This window comes from Clarias gariepinus, chromosome 22 (assembly GCF_024256425.1).
Source record: "Clarias gariepinus isolate MV-2021 ecotype Netherlands chromosome 22, CGAR_prim_01v2, whole genome shotgun sequence".
Taxonomy (NCBI): Eukaryota; Metazoa; Chordata; class Actinopteri; order Siluriformes; family Clariidae; genus Clarias; species Clarias gariepinus.
The window spans coordinates 700,996-719,205 of record NC_071121.1 but is presented as its reverse complement, the minus strand read 5'-3'; the positions used below and the strand labels follow the sequence as shown (position 1 = coordinate 719,205).

Below are 18,210 nucleotides of genomic sequence, written 5' to 3'. Positions count from 1 at the left end.
TTAGCTTTAACATTTTAACTCTTTCTACAAACTCTTTAACTGTCGATGTCAGGCACTTACAGTACACTAGTAAATAAATTAAAAAAAATGCAAACAATCATCACAATAGTGATGACACGATCATGTAATGTGAGATTACAATGTTACTCCTAGAACAATTTTAAGGCACGTTGGCGGGTGGAAGGTGAAAGTTACACGTGCTCTTACTATTTTTTTTTATGATTTAGTTCTTGCACACTTTTTCAGTTTGGTAATTTCTATGAGTGTTCTAAAGAGTTGTGCTGATTTGTAGAGGCCACACAGTTATTATTTCAACTGCAACTTGTTTATTGCATGACAGTGGGTAAAATATATGCCAATTTGTGTATTCTATTGATATGAACCAAGCGCTGCATATAAATAATTTAGCAAAAATAAATGATTTTTAAGACACCTGCATGGATTTTGAAATACTGACATGTTGCACATCACTACACTACTCTGCATGTTTTCTAATAAAACACAGATTTCTGCCCTTTTCTCTGTGCTCTTTTAAAACACACAAAGTTTTCACATTCTTTTTCTTCTTTCAGCTGCTGCCGTTAGGAGTCGTCATGGCGGACCATTGCACATCTCCTTTGCCAAACCATCTCAATCTGACCTCTCTAACTTGTCCGTCCTACCTGCATTGTCCCTTTAATATACTCTTTCCTAATTCTATGGATTCTTGTCACTTCCAAAGCAAATCCCAGCATCTTTAGCTCTGTCACTTCAAGCTCTGAAATGATTATTGCCAGGTTAATTTCTTATTCGTCTGGGTCATAACATAGCAGGAAACTAATCAGAATTCAAGTGAATTTAGAAGTCTTATCCTGTTCTATTGCAGTGAGCCACTTTCAACTCTGATCTATTAGAACAACAAGAAAGTGCCGTTATTTTGTATTGCAGCGTAGTTTTGTCCATTACTAAACTTCTGACTGTTACAGAATATTGTACAGAATTAAGTAATTTTAAAAAAAGCTGGTCGTGTAATATTATAGGGGGAAACCCTGCATTATCAGAGCTGAATTATCAGAAATGATGTTTTTGTGAAGGTTTTAAACTCTCCCTTAAACTTCACTGATAAGCCGAAAACAGCTTCTAATGTCAAAATACATAGACAAGACATAAAATGGTTACCATAGAGACCAGGAACTGATTATATTTATTTTGGGTTCACGTGGTTTAGAATGGAGCCAAAAGTAGTTCCTTTTTTCTGTAAGTGTAAAGTGTAAAGATAAGAATTATGGTGGTTTTTATCTGTACAAGAACATGGGGAGAAAAAAGCTTGTGCCCCTGTTGAAGTTTAATTTAATTATTTATTACATTTATTGTTCAGGAAGAGTTTAATTCACTTATTAATATAAAAAAAACCTCATTGTTACTGAGACGGCTCTTATCTTATATTATAACAACATCAATAGCAGATGGACAGACAGCTTCAGGCAGAAAGACAGACTCCTTCATACAGTCAGGCACCTTCACACAGCCAGACAGCCAAACAGACATGTTCATATAGACAGAAAGCACCTTCACTCGGTCAAACAGATAGAAAGACAGACATACAGATAGACATCTTTAGACAGACAGGCACCTTCACACAGACAGACAGACAGACAGGCACCTTCACACAGACAGACAGACAGAGAGACCCCTTTACACAGACAGCTTGATCACACAACCAGACAGATAGACACCTACTAACAGATTGACAGACATCTTCACAGAGACAGAACATTCACTTAGCCAGTCAGTCAGTCAGTCAGCCAGCCAAGCAGACAGACATATTCACACAAACAGACAGACAGACAGACAGACAGACAGACAGACAGACGGATAGAGACCTTCACACAGACAGACCCACACTGACAGGCAGCAAACATCACCTTTTTGTGCAGGAAGAGGTTAATTTCAGTCTTTAACATAAAAAAACTCATCGTTACTGAGACAGCTCTTATTTAATTATAACAACAGACAGGCAGACAGACACACACCGTCAGACAGACAGAGACATTAAAACAGATGAAAACTTTCAGGCAGACAGTCACATTGAAACAAACATCTTCACATAGGCACCCTCACTCAAACAAATATACAGACAGACACCTTCAGACAGACAGACAGACAATTTCACACTGACAGACATATAGACAGAAAGATGGACAGACAGACAGACAGACAGTTAGTCGGACAGAAAGATAGACAGACACCTTCACACAGCCAGACGTTTCCATACAGACACATACAGGTAGATAGACACAAACACACTGACATTCAGACACCTTCACACACTTCAGACAGACATACACACAGACAGATGGTTAGTGAACAATAGACAGACAGACAGACAGACAGGTAGAGACAGACAGATAAAAGAGCTAGACCATCAGACTGATGAGTTTTATACACTATATATATATAGTACAGATATAGACTGTCTTTTTGACTCTCTCTCTCTCTCTCTCTCTCCCTATTTGAAGAAGCTTAAATGATGACGTCACCGCGGCTCAGTGTTTTTCCCCCTGAAGTTACTATGGCGGTTCTGAAGTTTTCAAACTTTTCTTGGTGAGTTTTAGTTGTCACTTGTTTCTGAGTTTCCTGACGGGTTTCTGCTTCAGTCCCCCACTCGGGTCTTCCCCCGGGTCGCTCGGGTGTCTTTAGGGGACTTTATTAAAGGAATCTGAGTGTAAAACCCAGACGTGTCTGAGGCGAACTTTTCTTTACGTGGCTAATAATCGGGAGTTAGCTTAGCATGCTAATGTGCTAACCAGTTTAGCGCCCGTGTGTGTGTGTGTGTGTGCGCGCGCGCGCGCAGGACAGTCTGGTGTGTGTGAGGAGGAAGATGATTTACACCGTCAGAAATCTGAATAAAACCAGGTTTCAGTGTTTAAAGCGCGTGTGGATGAACCCGGGGGTTATGTAAGGGGTTGCTCGGGTTAGCAGTGTTAGCTTAGCCAGGTTAGCCGGCTCCCTCTCAGTGTAAACACAGGGAAAGTGAGGAAATGTCCCAGAAATGTCTTTAATTTAATAATAAATACAACTGCATCGGGTCAGAGATTAAAGGAGGAATTAGACTTTATTCTCAGAGTCTTAAAACATCACACACTCACAGTTTAATCTGAGGGGAAGTTGACTTTATTCACACTTTGAGAGAAGTTTTTATATATATCTATAAACTGGTTAAAAAGTCATAGTCGTTTAAAGCTTCATCTGATGAACAAACAAACTAAATAAACTCCAGTGTGAGAGTTTATATCATCATCATCATTACATTCCTAAATCATTAGCATTTGGAGTCTAAAATAGAGTTTTGGGCCTAAAACTGTACTGATTCATCTGACCTGCTGCAGGCGCTATAGAGCAGGAGCTTACATTCGTTAATATTAAAAATCATCTGTACTGAGACCCGTCACATCTGATTTATAACATCAGACAGACAGACAGACAGACAGACACCTTCAGAAGCTCAGACAGTCTGTATTTTATTGCATATCGTTCTGTGTGTGAAAAATAAAATTAGATTTTAGAATCTTCAGACTGATGGACAGACAGACAGACATCTTCAGACACTCAGGAAGACACGCTAGGAGATAGACAGGCAGACAGCTTCAGACTGGCTGGCGGGCAGAGCGCTTCAGACACTCAGACCGGGAGACAGACATCTACAGACAGAAAGACAGACATCTTCAGACAGACTGGATGGCAGACAGACAACTTCAGACTAACGGGATCGCAGACTGCTTCAGACACTCAGACAGATGGACAGACAGGTAGACAAAGCTTCAGACACTCAGACCGGAGAACAGACATCTTCAGACACTCAGGAAGACACGCTGGGAGACACAGACAGACATCTTCAGTCACTCTGAGAGACAGCTTTAAAGTGACTGGCAGGCAGAGAGATAGATAGACAGAGTGGTCAGAGAAACATACAAAGACAGAAAACACACTGTCGGAGACAAACAAACAGTTGGAGAAAAAAAGAACCAGATAGATGGATAGACATGTAGAGGCAGACAGAAGATGGCTAGTTAAAAAGAGAGGACAAGACTACACATCAGTCTGTCTTTCTTTCTTTCTCTCTCTATCTCTCTCAAGTATAAAAGTCTTTCGCATAAAAATGTACATTTCTACGTGGGAGGTGTTGACTTGTTTACTTTTATATATATCTTTGTTTTTATTCTTTAGTTGTTTTGTTGTTGGTTTTTTAATCGAGTGTTGTGTTGTGGTAGTTTTGCTCACATCGCCCCGGCCCTTTTTTTATGTCAGTGTTTGGCATGTGTTTATTATTTTACTTTCATTAACACCTTTAAAGTTGTTTATTAGTCTTATAATTGGAATTGTTTGATGTTTGTAATTTTTTTCCTGTTAGTGTTAATTCTAACAGATTTACCTATTTACACTTTTTTACTGCATTTTATTCCCATAATGCTAAGCATTATTTAACTTTTTTTTTACTTTTTATTAAGCTTCTTTAACTTAATAATATTAATTACCAGTTTGTTTTTGTTTATTTATTTATTTGTAATTAATGAATGAAATAGTGAGGGTAGCTGGGACACACAGATCGCAGAGGGAACATATCACTGATCAGTTTAATAGTGTGAAAGTTTTCACTTCTGGTTCTAGTTCCTCATTCTGAAGCTTGTTCCGTGTCGGTCTTCTCTGCGTCAGAGACTTGTTTAACGGCTGGAGGAGATTGCTGCGTGTCCGGTCTGCACAGTTCTCCCAATTCATACAATTATGTATTTAGGGTTTTTAAAGAATCCCACTGGAGATATATATATTAAAAAAAGTAAACAATAAGTGGGCCTAAGCACCTACGCCATCCAGGTGCACCAGAAAGACCCTCAAAAAGTCATCACGGGCCTGGTCATAACCTGTGTGCCTTTTGAGCACGCCAAGACCTCTACAAAGGCCCGGATGCTGATGTCACTTAGTGCCACCTTTCGGCATGAGTTTAAGGCATTGTCACAGCTGGACGTGTCTTTTATGTCAAACAACCCAAAATATGAAGCCCTGAGCCACGCTCACGGCCCAGACTCGCAGGCATCTAAATGGCAGCGGTCTTTGAGCATCTTAAGGGCCTGGAGGATTAAAAACAATAGACTTTCACACGCTGACATCTGCACTTTGAGACATCAACACGATCATAGCGAGGCGATGATGTCATAGTGCTTGGGCCCTAATAACAGAAACACGGCAAGGATTTAAATATCAAAATAAAATAAATTTATAAATAACTAATAATTGGGAAATTATTTAAGAAATTATACTTAACCTATTTTTATTTTTGCTTTCTTTTTTTGTTTAAAAACTTTTTTATTTATGTATATATATTTCAGAGTAGACGTTTATACAGAATTTGTGTTTATGGTTCACAATTCGTTAATTTCTTATATATTTATGACCGTGTTTTTTAATTGATCTTATCGTTAATATTATAGTATATTATTAATTAATTGAATCATGAATAAACCCTGTTTGAGTATAGTGATTAACTCCACGCTGCAGTGTTTACTCTGGCGCCGCTGGTTTCCCTTACTCGCTTCCTGTGTGTGTGGCCAGGGCTAGAGTCAGTGCTGATTCCTGATTGGTCAAGCATGATAAATATAGACTGGACAAATTGATGAACATTTTCTGGTTCATTTCACTCTGTGCTTGCCCGGGTTGCCAAATCATGCCAATACTATCCTCCTTTACGGGAAACTCTGCCCTCTTTAATTATTCTAAATATTTTTTTTTTAATGAATTTGAATATTTAAGAGTTCAGTAAATGCTTCAGTGGTGTTTCAGAATTCATTGGATAATCGTGTTAAATAAGCAAGTTTTCGATATTGATTAAAATACTAATTATGATTCTTGGTGGAATTGATCAGCTCTGGTGTAACATCACAATGTAATGCAGTTACACCAGGGGGACCAGTCTGAATTATTTCTACATTGTGTTTAAATATACAGTATAAGCTGATCAGCCATAATATTATGACCCCCTGCCTCATACTGTGTGTTACCCTGAACTCCACTGGCCCTCTGAAGGTGGGGTGTGTCAAATTAACGTGAAGGGCAGGACCTGAGGTTTCCAGCAGAACCTTCTCTTTCATCGCTCCAGTCCTGAAGCTCACATGCACATTGTTGTTGTTTTGGTGGAGGACACGGGTCAGCATGGCCACCCTGACCGCTCTGCAGCTGCGCGGCTCCGTACGCAACAAACTGCCACGCCCTGTGTGTCCTGACTCCTTTCTATCAGAACCAGCTGTTTGAGCTGCAGTAGCTCTCCTATCGGATCGGACCAGACGGCTCCGCCTTTGCTCTCCGCTATCAGTCTGTCACTGAGTTACTGGTTGTCCGTCCTTACACACAGTTCTGACCCCTACACACGGGGAACACTCTGCAAGAGCTGCAGGTGTGGAGACGCTCTGACCCAGTCGTCTAGACGTCACAATGTGGTCCTTGGTGAAAATCACTCAAGTCTTTACACTCACACGATAATCAGTGTGTTACTCACGTCACCTGTAGGTGGTCATAATGTTATGGCTGATCGGTGTGTATCTCCATGACTTTTAAATAAATTCTCATTGTTTTGTTTGTAAATTCTGGAGTAATTATGAACTGGTGTGTGTTTTAATATATGCTGAACCTGTAAGTCTATTTTGTTCTCGTATATTTGAACCACTAATTTGGCATTTTTAATTTGTAGATGGGTTTTTTTCTTTACAGGATAAAGTTTTTTGTTATTAATAAAGAAAAATGAAGGTTTTTTTTTTCTTTCTCTCATTCAAATTTGTTAAAATATTTAGAAAATTGAATCGTAACCCAGGGACGTAAATCACCCGAGTGTGAGACACCTTGAATATCGATCTGAACACTGCATGACATTTACCATTTGGGTTTTTTTTGTTTGTTTTTGTTTGTTTGTTTGTTGCCGTTGACACAGTTCACACTTGATTTCCTGTTTATTTAATATTGGCACCCTCTTGCTTTGTTTGAACTGCTTGATCACTTCCTTAGATTCTTCCTGGAAATGAAACTGATCTACAAAATAATAACGAAACTCTGGATCGTTTACATTTGGTGTGTGTGTGTGTTCACCCCTTTGGTGCGGGTGCGACCACGTTCTGGTCTGAAAGCACGTGATTGATGCGGTCTCAATGTGATTCCAGGTGAACTCCAGTGAGAAGTTGATTCAGCTCTGAAAAAACTCACTGCAGAAAGTGACTCACACTCACACTCACACACACACACGCTCAGACGCAGCATTTATTATATTTGATGATCTGAAGTAAGGTGGTGTGTTTTAGAGATTCTGAGGAAACGAACTGACCCGTGACGTGTCCCGTCTGTCCTTAGGTGATAAAAATAAGTCTTGAGCTACGTAAAAGAGCATTTGTGTAAAAATAATCCCAAACAATTACAGAACTAATGAGATGAGTGGTGTGACTCTGATCGGGAGTGGACGGTTAGGTTGTTGGGTCTAAACTCGTCCTTTAGCGTCGTACCATTTGAACCTTGTTTGCCTTTGTGCTCCTAAACCTTGGGCGTTTCCCCCACAGATTTCGTGAGCGTTCGTTCCGATGGAGCACCTGCAGGGAGCGTGGAAGACCTTCAGTAACGGGCTCGGGATGAAGGAGTCGGCGCTGGAGAGCCCGTGTATGTCCCCGACTGCTGCGCAGGACTTCCCCTACCAGCGCCGCGCCTCAGACGACTCCAAAACCGTCGAGTCCAGGACCAGCAGCACCATCCGGGTGTACCTGCCCAACCAGCAGCGCACCGTGGTGAGTCCCCTGTGTGTGCGTGTGTGTGTGTGCGTGTGTGTTGTAATTGTGTTTTTGATGTGTGTGTGTGTGTTCAGGTGAACGTGCGGTCTGGTATGACCCTCCAAAGTTGCCTTATCAAAGCGCTGAAGGTTCGAGGACTCCAGCCCGAGTGCTGCGCCGTCTACAAGCTACATGCAGGACACCGCAGGTCAGAGCGCTCACATAGCCGCGTTAACACACAGTGCTGTAGCTGTAGCTGCAGTAGCACACACACTCGCACACACTCCTGTTTTATGTAGCAGGTGTGTCCATAAGGACGCTAGCATCATTTTAGCAAAAGACAGAACAAAGTGTCTGTGCACTAGAGACAGGTATCACCAGTCACTTCCTGATATGATGATATCATCACTGATACTTTGCCGCCGTTCCAATTAAATATTGCGGTTCTTTAAGTAGGAAAAATCGTTTACGATTTGGCAACAACAAACAAACAAAAAATTGAGTCCCAACTCAAATGTTTTATACCTTAGCTTTATTCACATACTCTGAATCAACAGTATTTTCTCTCTTAAAAAGCAAGTGTTGCGTTTAAGCCATACAAACTACATGTAATCCCCGACTTACGAACGAGTTTTGTTCTAGGAGCACGTTCATATGTTGAATTTGTTCTTAAGTCCCACAAATGAGTCTTATACACCTTTGACACAAATATACAATGTAAAGCATATCAATATACCTGACAAAATCTGTCCCTTTTCCACACACTGCCATTACATGGCGAAAAACCGTAACCGTAATGTAATATAATTATTATTTCCAAACAAGCTTGGCAAATAATTCACTCCAACCACATGGGTTGCCAGTGTGAGAATAGTTTAGAGCGCCACCTGTAGGAGTATAAAGAAACTGTAAAGTTTTACTTCCTCAAACCTCTCCAAAGTCTTGAGGGCGTGTTGATCAGTTGTGATTACCCAGAGCCATGCGCAGGTTTGTATGCAGATGTTTCAAGACTGATTGGCGCTCATGGTGTTGTGAGACCGGTGTAAGAGCGTGTAATGAGTGGGTCTGAAGAAAAGAGCAGATGGGAGGTCTTTTACTGCGCACAGCGTTTGATAAATATGCGTTTCTGTTGAAGTACTCAGAAGCTCGAGCATTCGTGATCATAACTGGCTGGTCTTCAGTTTGATCAGACGACACCGATCAATGGCTGATCCATGATTTTGGAGTCAGAGTGTACTGAACTCTTATGTGTTTTTATTGTTTTTTTTCTCCTCTTGTAAGTACTTTAATTAATTAATAAATTTTTACTGTAATTGCAGTAAAAATTCTCGCATGGACTGGGACACCGACTCGACGTCACTCATCGGAGAGGAGCTCCTGGTGGAGGTTCTGGATCATGTTCCTCTGACCACACACAACTTTGTGAGTTTCTGCAGATGATTCGGTCAAGTGTAAAGCCCGATGATGATGATGATGATGATGATGATCCTCTCTTTGTGTTTGAGGTGAGGAAGACGTTTTTGAAGTTGGCGTACTGCGACATGTGCCAGAAGTTCCTCCTGAACGGTTTCCGCTGTCAGACGTGTGGGTACAAGTTCCACGAGCACTGCAGCACCAAGGTTCCCACCATGTGTGTGGACTGGAGTAACATCAGGCAACTGCTGTGAGCATCACCTGTACCCTCACCTACACCCTCACTGCTCCTACAGTACACCTACAACCCTCACCTACACCCTCACTGCTCCTACAGTACACCTACACCCTCACTGCTCCTACAGTACACCTACACCCTATCCTGCACCTCTTTAAACCTACGACATGGACAGTATGATCACACATCAGGACTGAGTTTCAACTTAACACGTAAAATATATATTTATTAGTTGCGACCTTCATGATAATGATTAAGAATTTATTTCATTAAGAAGGACATTGTACAAGATGCTACAAAAACAAAGAGCTGTACAATTTTGATGTTAAATGTTAATTGTCCTATAATGAATACAACACACACCCTTATGTAACAGGACTCATTATTTTCAGCTCTTTATTCTGTTTCATCTCATCGCTGTGTGTTTCGTCAGATTATTCCCGCCTCCGGGTGAGAGCGGCGCTCCGTCTCTGCCTCCACTCACCTCCCGGAGGATGAGGGAGTCGATAAGCCGAATGCCCAGCAGGTACCACGCCTTCCTCTTCTCCTCCTCAGATCTTTAGTGTGTAGTTTCCTAATAAAACAGAAGTGTGTGAGACGGTGCTGAGTGATGTGTGGTGTCGACACAGACGTGATCCCTGGACACTCGCAGGTCCGGTTTGGGCTTCTTGGGTTCTCTAAGTCATGAGCGGTGCTGATTGTGTTCAGGTTCTGTTTCCTTCTCACAGTGTTCCAGTGCTGCTGCTGACGGACTCTGAGCTCTGATTCAGATCAAACAAAGCCCGAGTTCTTCTGTGTGTGTGTGTGTGTGTGTGTGTGTGTGTATGCACCTACACTAATGGTCAAGGTGTGTAAACACAGGGGGGTTTACTTATATTAATGTTTTATCACAGTTTACCAAAATATATCTCGTCCTACACTTCCTGAAGGTGCTTCATGTTTTCATGCACAATATCTAAAAAAGATAAAAAAAAAATAATTATCTATTATTATACACTGAGTGTACATTCAGTCACAATATTTTGAACAGAATATAAAGTTGACCATTATATACAAAAAAAAAAACTTTTTTGGTTAATTTTAAGCTTGAACCATTTTTATTCTGTGGTGGGTTCATATCCTGGTGACGCCGCAGCCCTCCGTGCGGTCCGACAGAGCCTGATTGGCCGAGCCCTGTGATTTTAAATACTTTACTAACTCTAGTTTTGGACGAAACATGACCTGTGAAGCGTATGTGTAGTAGAAGTTTGGATCATTTTAGTGACTCGGTTCTTTAAATATTGTTCAAAATGAACAAATCTTTTTTTTAGTAATTAAAATAAGATGCTACATTTTCAATAAACAGACCCCCAACACGTCTACATACATACACACATTTAGTCTAGAGTTTCAGTAATGTAAATGTTACCTGCAGCTAAGGACATATAATAATAAATAGAATCATATATTCTGGTCTGAGTCGTTCGTTCATTTGAATCTATTGCACGGCAAAGCGGTTTTGGGAGTCACGTGACAAAAGAACGAATGATTCGGACTAGATCACTCGAGAGGTTGTGTGATGATTTGCGCATGCGCGCCAGTAGAAAATGAAGGAATCATTCCCTGAGATACTCGTTCTTCTAAATCACTTTAAAGACTCGTTGAAGAGACGTTTATGAACGACCCATCACTAACGTGTAGCTGACGTGGGTTCGTCCCCCTGTTTGTGATGTTTTGTTGACGTTTGCGGTGTCTCTCGTTTCTCCGGCAGCCCTGCACACAGACACTCGACTCCTCAGGCGTTTAATGACAGCACGACATATCCTCCTGCAGGGGGCGCTCTTTCACAGAGACAGCGCTCCACTTCCACGCCCAATGTACACATGGTCAGCACCGCCCTGCCTGTGGACAGCAGCCTGATCGAGGTGACTCTCTCTCTCTCTCTCTCTCTTCCTGTATGTCTTCCCTACTGCTTCCTGTTACTGTCCTTTCACACTGGTTATATTTTCCTCCTTTCCAAAACTTGGTTAGAGCTTTATGTCTGACTCTTGCTGAGCCCTGAGCCCTCGCACTGGAGACTCCTTCCAGCTTTCAATGATTTAATATTACTTTGGACACCAGTTAGTGTTCTCTGTGTGTGTGTGTGTGTGTGTGTGTGTGTGTGTGTGTGTGTGCGCTTCTCTTTTCACCCTCTCTCTGTATTTCCTTCCGATGGTCACTCTGGTGGTCACTCCCCCTTGTGGTTGTCATTGTGCGGAGTAGATAGATTGCCTGAACACTTCTCCTAGTTCCTGGTGCCGGAGATTTTGTCTGAAGAGAAGAGTAGGTATTGTTCACCTCTTCACATTCCTAACTCACAGGTCTTACCAGTGGCGGCCAGTCAATAAGGGGCGCAAGGGCGCCGCCCACTTAAAGTTAGGCAGAGAAGAATGCTACTTTAACATGTAATTATTTAACATAATTATTTATTTTTAATAATGAAATAAAGTCATTTAGTCATTCTGTTGTATTCCTTAACATAGTTTATAAAAAACGCGGGGCGCCGGACAAACGAGTGTCTATGTAGGAACGTAAATTTTTGAAAAGCATGTGACTTGAGCCTGAGCTCTAATTGGATTTTTTTCAAATCATCCTTGGGGCGGAGCACTGTGCGCCCCGAACCCTCCCACTTTTGTTCTTAGCGAATCAATATTGTTTTTAAATATTTGGGCTCATGTGATTGGACCATTCTCAACGAGTCTCATTAACGCTCAGCAGATTGTTAGTTAATGTATTAAATAGTGATTGACGTGGAAGCTGCTAAATATGAGAGAAAATTCTGTCACCTCCTTGCTAAAATGCCCCTTCACAAGGCGCTCGGACTAAAAAAGAACAAAAGTTGGAGAGCTTGGACCAGATCGATCTGATCTTCTAATTAAGCAGCAGTCACATGATCACGGCCCATCTTACACTCGGTGCTCCTCTTATGGCTATTTACAGGCGATTTATTAAAAGTTGAATTTCAATTTTGATTGCACCCCCCCAAAGATTTCTTTGCTCCAGTCGCCACTGGGTCTCACTTCTCTTAGAAACAAATATAAAGTGTTCTAAATGCATGAAGGGAAAAAGGAACACATGGTCTGTTAGAATTTTAAATGGGTGTATTTGTGTGTGTTTGTTTTTGTTTCCGTATTTATTTGTTTAGGATGCGATACGTCATGGACACGGCCATGGATCAGGTACGAAACACAGCAGTACGGGATCTCCAGAAAGTCCAGATTATTTTGGTTAATTGCTCTTTGATTAATTGTTAATCCAATTATGAAATGAAAGACTGGACGCACCTATTATGAACAGGTAGTTAGAGTCCATATATGGACATCAAACGTTTCTGAGTAGTTATATATCTCTTGTCGCACTCATTTAAATTCCTAACAAAATCTGTACAAATAAATTTGCACCTTAATGCCCCACCCACATTTTTACATTTAAGGTCTTAAATACACGCCCACCTTGACTAATCATCCACCAGTTATTTACATAAAAATTTATTCATATTTTAATTATAAATTATCTTATTTCTGTGTTTTAATTTATGCTCTTTCTACTTTTTGTTTGTTTGTTTGTTTGTTTATTTATTTTAACATTCCTACAGGAGGAAGTTCCCCAAACCAGAGTCCGACTGGCTGGAACCAGTCCAAAACTCAGCCCCCTGCTCAGAAAGAGAGGCCGTCGTCCTTCAGCACTCAGGGGAAAATCAAAATCGTAAGTCTTCAAATGTGAAAAATAAGAAGAAACTTTATAAGATGACTATTTACATCTAATTTAAATAAAACACACTTTTATTTAAATATCTCTTTGCTGGTGTGGACTAACGGTTATTTTCCCCCCCAGCGTTCGAGGGATAAGAGAGACTCGAGTTATTACTGGGAGATCGAAGCCAGTGAGGTCGTGCTGCACTCCAGGATCGGCTCCGGATCCTTCGGAACTGTATACAAGGGGAAATGGCACGGTGAGAGAGTCGCGTCCCGCCGGAGAACCCGAGCGCGGAACTGTGCGGTGTCTGTGTGCAGAACGCTGACGTGTGACTAAGCTCTTGTTCCTCTGTCGCGACTCTCAGGTGACGTCGCCGTGAAGATCTTGAAAGTCATCGACCCCACGCCGGAGCAGTTCCAGGCCTTCCGTAACGAAGTCGCGGTTCTGCGGTGAGGCGGCATCCACGCCGTTTGGTTTTCTTTGTTTACCTACACACACGTTGGAACTCGCCTGTTCAGAGGTGTATGATTTATTATTAATTCTGTTTACATAAGATCATGTTTAGAAAGTTTTTTTTAAACAATATGAGTTTTGTTTGTTTGTGTTTTTGGCCAGGTACACCACCACACCTATTGTAAAATAAAAAACACGCAAGACTCAACTTAATTCAACAAGTGTAGTATAACCATTCACAACCAGCCTCCCTCTGTGTCCTCAGGAAAACCCGGCACGTGAACATCCTGCTGTTTATGGGCTACATGACGAAAGATGACCTGGCCATCGTGACGCAGTGGTGCGACGGCAGCAGTCTGTACAAACACCTCCACGTGCTGGAGACCAAGTACCAGATGGTGCAGCTGATCGACATCGCCAGGCAGACGGCTCAGGGCATGGAGTGAGTGTCAGGGGGACTCGAACATCACCCCTTCTACAGAAGCAAAACACATCTCATCTGTTTTAGAGTCGTGTGTGTGAATTTAACTTGAGCTTCTGTTCTTTTGATTTCAGCTACCTTCACGCAAAGAACATCATACACCGAGACATGAAGTCCAACAGTGTCCTTCACTCACTGTGTTTATTTATACAGATTTTGTCTGGTGGAGGGTGAGGGAGATGAGGGAGGTGAGGGAGGTGGGGGTGGGAGTGGGGAATTGTAAACTCAGGTGCCTGGGGCTCTAGGGTGTGGGTTCGAGGATCTGGGTTCAAGCCCCTCCCTCAATAGGTTTCACGCCCCATACTGCTCATCCCCTGCGTGCAGTGCCGGTCCCATGACCTCTTGGAAAGGTCATCCGGCATAAAATGAGCCACCAAGTTGTGTTCACATCCAATGTCTCGCTGTGACCCCTCGATGGGAACAGCCGAAAGATACAGATTTCATCTGGTGCATGAAGACAAGGGGGCATGTTAAAGCACTAACGCTCTGAAGTGTAGAGCACTTCACAGTTTAACAGGAATAAAGAAAAGCTTTCTCGTATTAGTTATTATAATAATAATAATAATAATAACTCGACTAATGTGCCACCTTTCATACTTTAAAATGCATTTAATTTTTTCATTTAAAAAAGGCTAATTATAATCGTATCCTAAATGTACAAAAATATTTACATGTAATATTTTGAATATACTCTATATATTAAGTATAGTACAGTAATAGTACTTGTGGATTTTTCTTAATGTTAATTAATATTAATGTAGCAAATTAGAAGGATAAAGTAATTGAAATTAATTATATGATAAAAGTAGTCATTTGTAGTTGCAAAAGCCACATTTCAATATTTAATACAGATTATAGACAAAATAATAGACATTACCTGATTTTTTTTATTTATTTACAAAATCTTTACAATTTATTTTATTTAGTTACGTTTTTTCAGGGTTGGGGCGGCTTTTTTTAAATGAAGTTCATTTAGAAATTTTTTAATATATAAAAAATTATAATAAAAAAGGTAAAGTCACTATAAAATTAGCGATATGATAAAAGACGTAAATTAAAGCTTGAAAAACATTTAATAGAAATAAAAACAAGACAGATATTTTTATAAGTATTATAAGCCTCCTTAACAGTTTTTTATTTAATTATTTTTACCTTTTTAGAAAATAATTTTTTTTTTCCTGTAAAAGTATCTTCTTTAACCAGAACACAGACATTTTCCTGCACGAAGGCCTGACAGTGAAGATCGGGGATTTCGGGTTGGCCACAGTGAAGGCGCGCTGGAGCGGATCTCATCAGGTCGAGCATCCCTCAGGGTCCATACTGTGGATGGTGAGTTTCAGTGGAAACATCAGTTACAAAGATCTCTGTAGTGTTCGCTGGGGGACAGAATCGATTACACCATGTGTGTTCTCCAGCAACAGTGTGATTTCTGGACCCCTGTGGTTCTCCTCTTCTCTCCTCTACCTCTGTGGTTCTCCTCCTCTACCTCTGTGGCTCTCCTCTTCTCTACTCTACCTCTGTGGTTCTCCTCCTCTACCTCTGTGGTTCTCCTCTCCAGGCTCCCGAGGTGATCCGAATGCAGGACAACAATCCGTACAGCTTCCAATCCGACGTTTATTCCTACGGCATCGTTATGTTTGAACTGATGACCGGAGAACTTCCGTATTCTCACATCGCTAACAGAGATCAGGTACGACTCAATGTCCTCACACTCGTAACCTCACGTGAGAACACGTCGGAGCTCATGGTTAAGGCCTGGTGAAAGAAGGTACAGAGTATGGTTTCACATTAGTATGTTACACAATTAATCATAAAAATCATCATGAAAATCTAAATCGCACTCTGGACCTGTACAATTATATAATCCCAAAAGTCTGCAATTTATTATACTTAGAGATTCTCGCCTTAGTTGTTTATTTATTAGTTATTGTTAGTTATTATATAGTTAGTTATTGAAATTGATCGATAAATATTTGCAGATATCCTCTTAATGGGATTATTTATGCATTATTAGCCGTTAGCTTGTTAAAGATAATTAAATACAAAGTAGTGCATTTGATAGTTATAATGGCGTCGGTGGCTCCGTGGTTCCCGCCATGTGGAAGGTTCAGGTTCGATTTACAGCCGATTCCTAAACCCCGGTCAGTGTGGCCACAGGAGCGGAGACGGTCCAACAACAGCACATGACTGTGTACATTGCAGTGTGTCCAAATAATCAGTGTGATTTGATTGTTTGTTGTGTGCAGCCGTAGTGTTTTCTTATGACTTGCATGACCTCATTGTTTTATCACTTCACAGACACACATTTTATAATTAGTCCTTTCATAAAATGATCAATAACTTCTAACTAAACCCACACGTATTTAACTGGGATATAGAAAATGTTGGTATGTGAAGTGATATAAAGTGTTGACTGTGTGTGTGTGTGTGTGTGTGTGTGTAGATTATCTTCATGGTCGGGCGAGGTTACCTGTCCCCGGATCTCACTAAGCTGTATAAGAGCTGTCCCAAAGCCATGAAGCGTCTGGTCGCCGACTGCATTAAAAAATCCAAAGACGAGAGGCCGCTGTTCCCTCAGGTGACACGCCCCCTCGTCTCTCTTTTATACATCACTCTGCATATCATCAGCGTCTAAATGTCCTGACTGGTTAGTAAAACTTTAATAAGGAACCCGAATCCTCCTCCTGTCCTGATGTTTGTACAGATCCTGTCCTCCATCGAACTCCTGCAGCACGCGCTCCCCAAAATCAACCGCAGCGCCTCGGAGCCGTCGCTGCACAGAGCCGCTCACACAGAGGACATCAACTCCTGCACTTTGACCTCCATGAGGCTGCCCGTGTTCTAACTCGACAATCAGGAGCTGATGGAAACCACCAACGCGCCGCTTCCTCAGACGTCTGACTGATGTTAGCGCAGCGTGACCCCCTCTCTCTGTCTGTCTCTTTCTTTTTCTCTCTCTCTCTGCCTCTGTCTCTCTCTCTCTCTCTCTCTCTCTCTCTCACTGCCTGTCTGTCTCTCTGTCTGTCAGATGAAGGTGAAGAGATCCAGGACTCGAGTGTTAGAGACAGTGTTGTGTTGTGTGAGGGTGAAGGTCGTCTTCATGCACAAAAACAAATCAGATGAAATGTGTGTCATGTTTATAAAGTTGTCGACGTGTTATTGTTACAGCTCTAAGCATTAAAGCGTTTCTGTTTACTGGCGAATTCGACGTGCTGAAGCGAGTCGCCGATCGTCCTGCTGTCCAGCTCACAGCGGCAGCGTCACGTTTCTATTCCCTAAACTTCAGACGAGTTGTTTTAAAGCTTTGCTTTGCTGCAGGAGCGGAGGATCCGCCCCCCTCGTCACATCCTGAAGGACCGATGTTTTCATTTCAGATCCGTACACACTTCCCTCACGTCACAGTGCCTTTCCCATGTCGCGTGAGTTTTCCCTCACGTGAGTGTGTTAAACGTTCACGTGAGCAGCCTGTAAACAGTGTTCAGAGTTTTACTGTCGATCAGAAGAGTTTTTAAAACGGTGTGATTTTGAATCAGATGTGTATTTGAAGGTTTTATTGCAGACTCGAGTTCCAGCTGTTTATCAATAATGATTATTTTAATAAAATGTAAATTAAAGTTAAAAACAGAAGCAGTGAGTTTAGTCTGTTTTTTTTTCCTACTGCTGTGTTGCACTGTGTGTGTGTGTGTGTGTGTGTGTGTGATGAAGTGGGCGGGGCTAGAATCGTCGTGATTATAATAACGTCTCTGATTAAAGGATTTTTCACACAGGATACAACAGTGAAAAAATTTTTGCACATCATCCAATTAAGTTTTCACTTTTCTTCTTTAAGTATTGGCATCCTTACCTCTGTGACTCCAGGACTTGAACATTTATTTTGACTAGAGGAGTATCGATTAGGGGTGTGTGCAAAGGATCACTAAACTTGTGTTACAGTTCCCAGAGTCATGGATTGGATTAATTTTTGGTTTAGAGGTTCATTTGCATTTCGTGCATATAGAACTTAAACTAAGGAACTTTTGCTCATGGTCTAAAACAAACAACAACAAAAAAAACCCAAAACATAATTTGTGATTTCTAAAGTTTAAATATTGTCTTAATAATTTAATACTGAACATATAATTTTGTATATTAATTGT

The 18,210-nt window shown here is 41.2% G+C and overlaps 1 protein-coding gene across 2 annotated transcripts; it reads left to right on the top strand.

The window, feature by feature from the left end:
• The first annotated feature begins 2,503 nt into the window (after positions 1-2,503).
• On the top strand, positions 2,504-17,701 carry raf1a (Raf-1 proto-oncogene, serine/threonine kinase a). Of its 2 annotated transcripts, XM_053481911.1 has the most exons (18): positions 2,504-2,583; positions 7,572-7,793; positions 7,871-7,983; positions 9,095-9,197; positions 9,281-9,438; positions 9,860-9,952; positions 11,177-11,330; positions 11,668-11,727; positions 12,590-12,623; positions 13,040-13,149; positions 13,279-13,396; positions 13,505-13,589; positions 13,859-14,035; positions 14,149-14,195; positions 15,285-15,403; positions 15,633-15,764; positions 16,518-16,652; positions 16,779-17,701. In XM_053481911.1, the coding sequence occupies exons 2-18, from the start codon at positions 7,593-7,595 to the stop codon at positions 16,917-16,919; spliced, it is 1,980 nt and encodes a 659-aa protein (XP_053337886.1). In that variant the 5' UTR covers positions 2,504-2,583; positions 7,572-7,592; the 3' UTR covers positions 16,920-17,701. The 2 variants fall into 2 exon arrangements, with proteins under 2 accessions (XP_053337886.1, XP_053337888.1); XM_053481913.1 differs by lacking the exon at positions 11,668-11,727.
• Positions 17,702-18,210: the final 509 nt, after the last annotated feature.